Source organism: Xenopus laevis, chromosome 4L (assembly GCF_017654675.1).
Source record: "Xenopus laevis strain J_2021 chromosome 4L, Xenopus_laevis_v10.1, whole genome shotgun sequence".
In the NCBI taxonomy this organism is placed as follows: Eukaryota; Metazoa; Chordata; class Amphibia; order Anura; family Pipidae; genus Xenopus; species Xenopus laevis.
In genome coordinates, this window is record NC_054377.1 from 71,395,615 (window position 1) to 71,408,365 (window position 12,751).

The 12,751-nt window shown below is 34.9% G+C and overlaps 1 protein-coding gene across 2 annotated transcripts in view; it reads left to right on the forward strand.

Moving 5' to 3' along the window:
- The window catches only part of col24a1.L (collagen, type XXIV, alpha 1 L homeolog), a 156,314-nt gene that overhangs the window by 101,280 nt on the left and 42,283 nt on the right, over positions 1-12,751 (forward strand). For both annotated transcript variants that reach the window (XR_001935320.2, XM_018258139.2), the window contains exons 28-33: positions 1,924-1,977; positions 7,896-7,949; positions 8,035-8,079; positions 9,001-9,045; positions 11,105-11,158; positions 11,951-12,004. Coding sequence is in view for 1 of the 2 variants with exons in the window: in XM_018258139.2 (XP_018113628.1) it covers positions 1,924-1,977; positions 7,896-7,949; positions 8,035-8,079; positions 9,001-9,045; positions 11,105-11,158; positions 11,951-12,004 (306 nt within the window). In the remaining variant the exon portion in view is untranslated. The remainder of the gene's footprint in view (positions 1-1,923; positions 1,978-7,895; positions 7,950-8,034; positions 8,080-9,000; positions 9,046-11,104; positions 11,159-11,950; positions 12,005-12,751) is intronic.

Sequence of the window (12,751 nt, forward strand, 5' to 3'; positions counted from 1 at the left end):
ACAGATAAACTGGGATTCTTTTTGGAGGATTTTTTTTGCTGCAGCTACTGGTTCTGCCGAGTTAGAGGAAGTTTGTATTAAACAATAGAAAAACTATAAAATCCACATTAGATTTAATGACAATACAGGACCCAGTGCAGTCTGCATATTTTGATTATTAATCAGTCTTGCTGTATCTAATAAACTGGGATTCTATTTGGAGGATTTTTTTTGCTGCAGCCACTGGTTCTGGAAAGTTGGAGAACGTTTGTATTAAACAATAGAAAAACTATAAAATCCACATTAGATTTAATAACAACATAGGACCCAGTGCAGTCTGCCTATTCTGATTATTATTCAGTCTTGCTGTATCGGCTTCTGGAAGAAATTATTTGACTTGTTTTGATAATTTATGACGATCCTTAAGCAGCAGCCCAGGCCACACTGAGCATGTTCATGGTCTTGGTCTTGCAAAGATTTTTAACAAAGGTGACCCCCTGTGGCCAACTTTGAAAGCATAAATAGTTTGTTTAATCAGGCTTCTGGTGCAGTAAGTTCATGTTTATGTTTAGTATACAGAATTTCTAGCATTATTCTATTTTAGACTTTAGTTTCCCTTTAAGTTCGCATATACGCCATCGTTCTTAAAGGAAAACTATACCCCCAAAATGAATACTTAAGCAACAGATCGTTTATATCATATTAAGTGTCGTATTACCAAATTGATATATATATATATATATTTAAGTAAATATTGTCCTTTTACATCTCTTGCCTTGAACCACCATTTTGTGATAGTCTGTGAGCTGCCTCAAAGATCACCTGACCAGAAATATTACAACTCTAACTGTATCAGGAAGAAGTTTATCTGCACCAAAACAAAATACGATCCCAGGGGGTGGCCCTTATTTTTTTTAAAATGGCAATGTTTTATTTATGATTACCCAATGACACATACTAAAAAGTATATTATTATATATTGAAAATGGTTTATTTACATGAAGCAGGGTTTTACAATTAAACTGTTTTATGCAACATCTTTTTATAGAGACCTACATAGTTTGAAGGATATAGTTTTTCCTTTAATATTCATAAGATTTTAAGTGTGTTTGAAATCTTGTATTTTCTATTGTTCTCATCCAGTTTTTTTTCTAATTATATCCTGTTGTGTGGAAAATCTAGCTTTCCCCCAAAGCAAATAGTGTTCTAGGTGCTGTCAATGACAATTTATTTCATACCCAATAGGAAGAACCTGGATATGGTTGAACTCTTGTGTGAAATATTTTAATTATATATCAGCTATTAAAGGCCAGAATTGTCTTGCAGTTGGGTATGTTCACCAAAAGTGAACTAGAGTTCCCACCGCTCCACAATTTCTGTTGCAAAGCAAGGAGGCTAAATTAGCGAAGATTTTGGCATAGTAGTTCTGGGAACCCTATACCTCCTATTCTTTCAGATTAAAAGTACAGTATTTTTGCGCTTTGTTGCTTGCAGGAAAGGTCATTACCCACAGAACTGGAAACATCTTGATTACCCTATAAGCAAGAATTTATGTTAAATTTGAATATGACAGCTATTAAAAATGCAGTCATTTAACAAAATAAGCCACACACATCAAAGCATGTTCAGTGAAAAGGTGTAAAACAATTAAGATTAATGATGCAAAATCAGATGAATCCAGCAGTATTTAGGTTTTGATGAATCCTTTTGTTGAGCTCTACTGAATCCAAACCTGAAAAGTCATGTGGCCTTAGAACAGTGGACCACTGGAATGCAAATTGGGATTCCAGTTGTGTTCATTATTTGGAATGATGTTTAGTGCAGGATTTGGTACTTGGCCAAATCCATATTAACTGTTTAAAAACTGTAATGTTTACCCTTAAAGAAAAGGCTATAAGTGTATGTCTTTATATTTTAATCTCTAAAAACAACGTTTTTATTTAGGGTCCACCTGGTCCAAGAGGACCTCCAGGTGTGCAGGGCCCAAAGGGTAGAAGGGTAAGTATTTTTTTTTAAAATAAAAATATATATACAGAATCACTGATGTTTATATACTGTATACAATAAGACTGTGAGAGAGTGACCCTGTGCCTGCAAGTACGTATCTTTCTCTGTTTATTAAAATTAACGAATGAATGAATAAAAGATTAGGTATTACTTTGTAGTGAGTTCTTATCTCACATTTTGATAACTCTGCCCCTTACTGATTTAATTCAATCAATATCTCTTCATACCAACTGGATTTTTAGAGGCGTATTTATTAAATGGTGAACTCTTACATTCAGCCATTAATAAATATGCCTCTAATATCTGTAGAAATAAGTCAAATCAACTGGACTTGCTGTGGTTTTTTTTTTTTTTCAAGAAAAAACACCCACAAGAAGTCCCCGTTATTTAAACCCTTGAGGGTAGTAAAGTCACACATATCCAATCACAATGGTTCCATTGAACTTCAGTAAGGTGTTGGCTGAAATTTATAGATTTGTGAAAGTGTGATCCAGTCACAATGGTACCATGATTTTCATTGAAGCAGGTGTTGATCTTTCAGTGTACATTGACATGACAGAAAGTGTGAATTGTTATTAAGCAGCCAGGGTAAAGATGTCAAAGCGACATTGTATGTTGTTTACAAGAGGTGTCACAGGCCCCCTCCTCTGTTCGGGGATGGTTTCTCCACTTTGGCATAAATGGCCTCTTTCAAACCATCTATCCAAAATGTGCACATTGCTGTCCTCAAAGTAGTGCCCTTTTTTCTCGAGATGTAGATAGACTGCCGAGTCTTGTCCTGAGGAGTTAGCCCTTTTATGTTGGGCCATCCTCTTACAAAGCAGTTGTTTTGTCTCTCCAATGTATAGATCGGAGCACTCTTTCTCTGCACCTGGCCTGTAACCCATATCAGCCAATCGTTGATGAGCTTTTTTGGGCCACCTGCAGGTATAACTCTGAAAGCAATTATTTGATATGGGTTACTGCCCATGAGCACATTTGTCCAGTTTTATAAATTACCACACTACAGCTTTTTAATAAATTGTGCTGTAGCAGCGGAGCCAATTGAAATGAGGCTAAATGGCACAGGTCTGTAAAACTGTTAACATTTCCTAAATTGTATGTTTCTGTAGATTGTCTAGCAAGTTTTACATGATCACAGATTGCCATTATAGAAGGCGCCTATTTACTAAAGTGTGATAAAGCAAAATAACGACTTGAGCTTTAAATAATAGCAGAAAAAATTCCGTGCCAGTTTACTTACTACTAACTACTATGATTACTTTTCTACTTGCAGATTTTTTGTCACACATGAATGTCTTTGCATGTTATTGTTAAGCCATACCAAAAGTGACACCACTTTCTATCACCTCTGGGAGAGTGGCGCTATGTGGAAAAAGAATGAAATATATAAATGTTCTGTTATTGAAAGCAATATTAATTGCTCACATTGATTAATTGATAATAATTTCTTTACTTAATTGGTAATAATTTCTTTACTTATACAATTAAATGACTATTCATTAGTATTGTCTTTTGCAAGAATTGTATACCAGCACCAAAAAGATCCATAAGATTTAAAGCATAAACTATATCTAATATAAAAGGACACCCAAAAACGTACCTTACGTAAGATAACTTATTTGCGTAAATTCATGCTGTTTGTATGCATTGCGGAAATAAACGCAGCTATTGTGAAGGCAAGTGCATTGAACATTAGCAAACGTGGATGCTGTGTTAAATTTGACTATTACATGTCAAATACAAATTCAGTTATATTTATATGAGGCTGCAAACATCTAATAATGCTAAAATGCTAAAAGATTAGAACGTCTTTATTTTAGTATCAAAGCATTACCACTTATGCAGCATATGGCTTGGTCCAGTAATGCACAAATAACAATTACTTGGTCCAGTAATGCACAAATAACGCAGAATAAGCTATGTAAAGCTGCTGAAACAAGTTGGTAAACCAGAAGACATTTCGATTTTGATAGTTTTACACGAGAATAAAAACCTGTGTCTTGTATTTTTATTTAATGATGTCATATCGTATAAGCTATTTGAGCATTGTAATTAACAAATGAACACTGTTTTCCTTATGGAGGCCTTGGCCATTATTCAATATTAACGCTGGGTGAATTACTTGAATTGTTGATGACACCGAGTAGATGCACAAACTGTTTGTACCTAGCAGCCAGGAACTGCCCATGTGTCATAAGTCACTGGAATGTTATTGTGTGTGTTTATGAAGATGTTCTGAGAAAAGTTAAAGAGCAATGCTAATTGGACACAGAGCAAGCGCTAATTTGATGATTCTTTGCTGTTTTGTCAAGCTATACAAAAAATACTTGCGCTCTTTACAGATGCAGAACATAGATATATATCAGCATTACACTTCTTCGAATATCGAAGTCGAAGGATTTACCGCAATTCGTTCGATCGAATGAAAAATACTTTGATTCGTTAGATTCGAAGGATTTTAATCCATCGATTGAATGATTTTTCTTAGACCAAAAAAAGATTTCAAAGCCTATGGGGACCTTCCCCATAGGCTAACATTGACTTTGGTAGGTTTAAGGTGGCGAACTAGGGGGTCAAAGTTTTTTTTAAAGAGACAGTACTTCGAATATCGAATGGTCGAATAGTCGAACGATTTTTAGTTCGAATTGTTCGATTCAAAGTCGTAGTCGAAGGTCAAAGTAGCCAATTCGATGGTCGAAGTACCCAAAAAAAACATTCGAAATTTAAAGTTTTTTTTATTCTATTCCTTCACTCGAGCTAAGTAAATGGGCCCCAAGGAGTCTTGAGTACATACATCTCTTTCAGATGTGGTTTCTGCTGGGCACACCAGCAAAGAGTCTAACATGCAGCAAGTAACTGCACCAGAGTGAAACCATTTTTGTTTAAAACAATTACAGAACAAAGATTTATTGACAGAACTCAAAACATTTGGGGTAATAAACTGATGCTAGCTTATATATTTAGGGGGTGATTTAGAAAAGGTCCAGTTGTTTTTACCCGAAAAATTCCAATATTCAATCACAACTTCAATTTTCGGGTTAAAAAAAAAAAATTTTCTTTTTTTTTATTTAAAAAACTAAATTTTTTTGATATTTATTATACCCCGAAGCTGGAAATAGCTATAATCCAAAAATACTCCAGCTAAAACCTGTCGAGGTCATGTAGAAGTCAAATGGCAGAGGTCCCTTGAACTATTTTGAAGATGTTTGCAGCCTTCATGATGTTTGGGTTTATATCAGTGGGTTTCACTCAATAACTCGATTAATATGAGCGATTCAAGTTTTTTTTTCCCATGTAAAACTCAATAAATTTGATTATTCAGGTTTTTTACCCCTAACTCACTCGAGTTTTTTTCTTTCGGGTTTTTTCATAAATTAGAAACCATTCGAGCTGTGAGTTCATTCGATGTATAAAAAAACCTCACAAAACTCTGAAACTCGACCTTTGATAAAATATACGATAAAGAGTTCTGCATACTCATTTAACAGAACAACATATATATATATATATATATATATATCTATCCCAAATACTAATGGGTCATTGTTTGTTCTTTACCCTTACCACTTCCCCATCTGATGGAATCTTGAAGTTCTGTAAAAAAGCTCCTTCCTGGTGGTGTCTCAGGTGTGTTTTAGGGCAATGTCAGACATAGCACTTGATCTCTTGCCTGCAATCTTCTGCATTTTCCCCACGATTATGACAGATCACTGCATGTTAAGTGTTTTATATATAGCAATCCCCATTCTTCTGGATTAAAAACTGTCTACCTTGGACGACAAAGAACTAAGTGTGAAAATGCCTTTACAGTGAGATTAAGTAGAATGTGTAATTTGATTAACTACCTTCTCCTCCTTGCTCTGAAAATCTAAGGAGTGTTCAGGTGTAAATAAAAGCTCTTTACACTCTTTTGCACTGTTGAGTGGAACAACATCGGAAGCTCTTTTTATTTGATTTTCTTGAAATATATGTGAATGCATGTGTATATTGAAGTGGTATGTAAAATAGTAAAATAAGTAAATAGTAAAATAAGCCCACATGTGTATGCTTAGTGTCTCTCAACAACAACAGTGTTGCATTGTGCAGGAGTTAACCTTTCGCCTGGTTGAGTCATTTTTTTATCAAAGTAATATAAATGTAATTTCTCATTGTACCATTAATAATGATTTTTTTTAAATATTAACTAGGAGCTTACATGTTATGAATTGTATGGTGCTTAGAACAAATCTATTTCCTAGCTGCATTGGACAGCCCTGCTTTGTGAGAACATACAGTCACAGGTTATTTTTGAGAGCATATTTGAAAAATGTAAAATGAAAGCTTAAATTCCAAGGAAGCTTGTAAGGACCTGCTGACTGCTAATTGTACTTTGTACTGTGGCATTCTTCTTCCCAGGAATATTATCTGCATCGTTACACACTACTTCACCACAAAATTGCTGTAGGGAATATATTGATGGAAAGTATCTGACCTTTCATTTGTGGCTTTATTTAGAATATTTATTCCCCACAAATTAATGGATGTGTTTATGCCATATTAGGATAAACCAGTAGATCAAAGTTTTTTTTACATCGAATTTGGCCATTTTCGGTTGAAGTAAAATCGTTCGATGATTTTACTTCGACCGCAAATGGCCAAATTCGATGTAAAAAAACTTTGATGGTCGAATTTCGATGCTTTTTCTACTTAAGAGGTGATTTGGGTTTGATTCAGATGCCGAGTGACATTCACTGAAGCTGCATTCTCAGTTGCATTAAGCAGCCTAAAATGACAATAGCAACCCACCACACACAATATTTTTTACAAATTTTATTCATTTTTAATTCTTTTATAAACTGCAATATCTTTCCCCAAAAGTAATTTCATCTGGTTCGGGCTGGCAAACTACCATTTTAAAGATATAGCAGCCACTTAAGCATCTTATATTCTACGTCATATCCTTCATGCTATCCCACCTACATACAGTAGTTGCTTTATGATGGAAATCCTCCTGCATATTTTCCCCATACAATTGTATGGGGTAAGAAACACTGGCATAATTATTCAAAGTATTTATGACAGCAACGTTTCTGCACATGATGCTCACAATGGCATAATGTCACCTTGAAAATAAATAGGGATGCACCGAATCCAGGATTCGGTTCGGGATTCGGCCTTTTTCAGCAGGATTCGTCCGAATCCTTCTGCCTGGCCATACCAAATCCGAATCTTAATTTGTATATGCAAATTAGGGGTGGGGAGGGAAATCGTGTGACTTCGTCACAAAACAAGGAAATTTTTCCCCTTCCATCCCTAATTTGCATATGCATATGCAAATTAGGGTTCGGATTCGGTTCGGTATTTGGCTGAATCTTTCACATAGGATTCTGGGGTTCGGCCAAATCCAAAATAGTGGATTCGGTGCATCCCCAAAAATAAACCTGCTGTATTTGTTCAAACTAATCAGTGTGTTTGGAGAATTTTTGCAAGTTTTCTGCAAAGCAAAATGGGTCAGATTCACCAAGCACTATTAGCAATGCATGCCAGCATACTTATTGCATTATGCAGTTCTATACAAACTGTGCTTCTACAGTCATTTAAAAGAATTTGGTAGAAGGTAGCAGACATATAGAGTAATGAGATAAAAGGTCTTACAGTTGTAAAAATCTAATAATCCATAGAATCCATTCTGACGAAACTTCTCACCAGTAAATGCTACCTACTGATTGGCTACTATGGTTTACTACATAAGTGGCAAACATATTTATGTTGTTTATTACATAACTACCATACTATCTGTGTTCATTCTGTCTAGCAGAACTAAGGATATACTCTCCCAGTGTAAAGAGGATAGTTATATTTTGCATTGCTTTTTATTCCTTGATGTGCTTAACAAGCCAAGCAATGTTGTTATTTTGATGTTTCAGGGGCCTCAAGGGCCTGAAGGTCCAACAGGAGAACAAGGCATGGAAGGAATGAAGGTAGCAACAAAGTAAAATATTGTTTCATTCTTCTGGCCATGTGTTTTTGTTTTATTTACACCCATCAATGTTAATGTTTTTATAGGGAGAACATGGCGAACCTGGAAAAAAAGGCTTACCTGGGCAAATTGTAAGTCACAAAAGAATTCTTGAACTTTAAAATATGGTTAGCACATGGCTTCCTTAGAATCAAAGTCCACACAAGGACAGTCAGTAAAATGATGTTCTTGACCCAACTACTCAAACCATTGAAACACTGTATTGGTAGTCAACTTTCCTCTAATTCCCGCATGCAGGGTGAAAATTCAATTACCCCAGTCTTGTATATATAAAAATTCTGTGCATACTGTGGGCATATGTGGCATATATTATACTGATAATCATATACTCTACAAATAAACTAGATATATAATTTACTTTAGCTTAAAATATTCATGTAAACATGTATAAATGAGATTACTAGTAAAAAGTAGTTGTTATTAATTTTACCTGTTTGTTATTATGTTTGTATTATCATACTTTCCTGGTGGTAAAGTTTACAGATTGTATCCCAAGACCAGTAGTCCTGCCAAATGGTATACAGGTATGGGGATCCGTTATCCAGAAAGCTCTAAGTTACAGAAAGTATGTCTCCCATAGACTCCATTTTATATAAATAATCCATATTTTAAAAAATGATTTCCTTTTTCTATGTAATAATAAAACAGTACCTTGTACTTGATCTAAATCAAGATATAATTAATCCTTATTAGAGGCAACTCCAATGATTTTTTTTAATGTTTACATGATTTTCTAGTAGACTTATGGCATGAAGATCCACATTACAGAACATTCGATTATCCAGAAAACCCCAGGTCCTGAGCATTCTGGACAACAGGTCCCATACCTGTACTGTATGAATCTATGAAACTGCATTGTCCAACACATTTATATAAACTGGCCCCACACATACGCATAGTTTGTTTTTTTTATATGTAATCATTCTATGAGTTTTTGACATGGTTCTTTTTAGCTTATCAATTCAATAATGTTTTTAAACTTTGTTTTATAGGGAAAAGCTGGTCATCCTGGAGACAGAGGTGAACAAGGAAAATCGGTAAGATGTTAATATTTGTATCCATATAACTGGAAAGTTATACTAAAACAATGAATAATTCAATCTCATCACTGTCAAGTAGTTTCTCTGTCATGTAAATGGTATCTGTAATTCACTATGAACATATAAAATCACAGGAGGGGATTCTGAAAACTGACCATTAAGCTGAGCCGATGAATCATCTTTTACATTTTCATACGGCCTTTTAAACATAGTAGTGGCAAAAACTCAATCTTAGTTCTTAAGAGGTGGTTATAACAAATGACCAGTCCAGTGAGACATACTATGTAAAAACAAACCCCCTTCTTCCATATCTCAAAGCCTAACTAAGGCTGCAGTGGGAGCAGCAGCTCACTATACAGTGGTCTGGTAATTTGTTTAGCCAGCTTGTAAGAACCAGGAAATTGGAATTTACTCTTCAGTTTTAGCGTTTGCCCTGAAACTAAAATAGTAAAAAACATAGATATCTCTTAATTAAAGCAAGCATAAGCTTCATTTTCACAGCATTAGTAAATCAGCCTCTCCCTATTTATTTAAATATCGTTTATATTCCAGGAGATCTAAAGATAATACTTTTATTTTTAAATCTATCAACACAAAAAACTTCTTCTTCAAACTTTGTTAACTATAGAGTATGTTCAATCCCATTTTTTAGACCAAAATAATAGCACAGTAGAAAAGGCTTGAAGTAATTATTTGAGAGCTTTCCTCCCTAAATGGCATCCGATTGCTAAAATAGCAGAAATTAATATGGGTTTATTATCCTGTCTGTGATATATTTTTCCAGTGTTTCTTAAACTAACACTGTCTGCAGTCATGTGCAGTCCAATTTGGGCTAAACTAAAGATACGTTTATGTTTAAATCCCCCAGGTGAGTTGGCATTTCTTATAATATAGCTCCAGTTATATGACCGGAATTTTGCTTCTGTTCCAATTCCCTGGATACAATTTAAAAATAAATCTGTTCAGTCTCATGAAATGAGGGATGTCATTTTATACCAAGGCTAATGACAAAAAAAAAAGTAAACCGTATAAAATGGATAGTAAAATTTGGAATGTAATTTCTTTTCTTTTGTATTTTTTATATCCAGACAACAACAAAACTAATGGCATCCATATTTCTCTATCTGTGTTAGATACAGTAGAACCCCAATCTTACATACCCCAAATGTACGCTTTCCCAGATTTTTCGCTGTTTATTTGCAGTCCTGCCTCATAGGCTGTTTATTTTTTTTCCTGGATATTACATTTTACCAGATTTTACGTTAGTTTTGCCAGGTCCTTGGGGAAAGGCAAAAGTGGGGTATTACTGTACTTTGAAATAAGGATGCATGGTAGATAATATGTATTTGTTAAAGGAAAATACAAACCCCTTTTAAATTAAACATTATTTCTCTTTTTCTATCTGGCTATGCAGATTTGGCCACACTGGTCTGAGAAGCTACTTTGCAAACAGATGGGCCAAAAATACCTGTAGTTCTATCTGGCTATTTCTGTAATGTAATTAGAGGATAGTGGCCCACATAGCAGTTTTTTGTCTCATTGGCTTTTCCCAGAATTATAGGAACTAAATATGATAAAAGTATGAGAATCATCAGTTTATTAATTAAGAATAATGAAAAAAACAAAGCCTCACATGCCACTTGTATGTTGGTTGATGTGGCCAGTAACCCCAAAATCCATATATAATTTATTTTTACAAAAGTAACCAATACAAGAGGTAAACAGGGTCCTAAAGAGCTTGAAAGCCAAAAAAAAACTCAAATTCTGAGCATACTGGATTTTAGTTGGTGTGTAGTAACCATGCAGATGCCTATGAATCTTTGCTCCTGATTTGTGACTCACAAACTGACAACCTTCACTTATGTTCCAAGGAAAAAAATTATATCATCAGTGGAAACCATCCAATAAATAGGTACCTTATTAAATATAGGCATATTTCTACTTTTCCTGCTTTGTACTGATGTATATATTCTAATTAATATTATATGCTTAGCGAAATGTATAACATTGTTTGGTCCAATCTATAAGCTGTTTTCCTGTTTGTCTGTTTGATCAGGGTCCTCCAGGCACCCCTGGAAGTATGGGAGACAAGGGACCAACTGGAGAGCCAGTAAGTTTACTATAAATTGTATTTGATGGGTTCTTGAATTTTAGAGCCAATGTGCCACAGAGTTCAGCACTGCTGTACTCTGCTGCACCTTGCACCCACAGACATTTTTATAAATCGGGTAGTGGTGGAGAAATCAGATATACGATGAACTCGTCCAGGGCTTGAGTTAATGGCAGTCAATGGAAGTGTGACCGCTCAAGACTCAACCCACCACATCAGTCCTTTCAATCAGCTCTTCAGGCTCCGTGTGCTTAGCCACCAGTGTTCCAACTGTAGTAGATCCAAGAAAAATATCGCCTTACGCGTTTCTGGAACATTCTCCCTTAATCATACTGATTAAGGGAGAGTGTTCCTGAAATGTGTAAGGCAATGTTGTTACCCACTATGACACAATAAATCATACCTCTTTATATTTATCCGGAGTGCCACCAGGAATATTTTTCTGGATTAAGTTAATGGCCTCCACTTTATCACATAATTCATGTTTCTACCAACTTTTTAGGCCAACTTGTAAGCCAACTGTTTTGCTAATTTTGCTATTTTGATATGGTGTCATTTTAGCACACTCTACTAATCATCTTAAAAAGAGAACATGTTCCATCTCTTAAAGTATCCATGACAGGGCATGGTGCATATTAATATTCATTTTGGAACAAAGAAAGGTTTCTAAGAATGTGAAAAGAGATTTCAGTATGTTATTTTCTCATGGGTATTTGAGGATATTGAGGATTATGATAAACTTTTTTCACAGGTGGCTAATGTACATTCTATACATTTTATCTCTAATGTTAGGGACAAAAGGGACCACAAGGTGAAACTGGACCACCTGGGGAAACAGGCCTTGAGGTGCGTAATAATTTTATTATACAGTGTGACCGTCTTTTATTAGAAATGGATACATGGTGAAAGAGATTTAGCGTTTTAAATACATTATACACATTTAAATAAAGCAGCAAGCTGCATCAGAATTTGTCTGTATCAAAGTGTCCAACAAATAGTGTCCATTGTATGGCACCTTAGCTGGAATCTGGACCAGGAATTTTGTGATGTCCTGCTAAATAACAGTTGGACTTTTTTTACACTGTGATTCTGCAAAGATCCAGAGGCACATTTATCCAGGGTCGAATTTCAAATTCATGTGAGTTTTTTAAAACTCCTTTAAATTCGAATGAATTTAGAATTTTATTGGGGAAATGTATTTAAAAAATCAAATTTTTTAAACTCAGACAAATTTAAACGACACGAAAACTCAAATTCGATTTGAATTCGGTCAAATTTGATTCGAGTTTTTTCTCTTAAAACTAGAGTGTCAGGAGGGCTGCAAACATCTCCAAATTGATCCTTGGACCTCTCCCACTGACTTAAACAGTAGTTCGGCAGGTTTTAGGTGGCAAAAAGTCACATTTGAATTCTTAAAGGACCAGAGTATGATAAATCTTGAAAATTGAATTAGAATTTTTTGAAAAACTCGACTCGAGTTTGGATAATTCCCTGTCAAATTTGACAGTTTTAAAAATAATTTTTTTTTTGAAAATTCAAATTTTCAACATGACCCTTAATAAATCTGCCCCCTAGAGTTGAAACATAAATGGT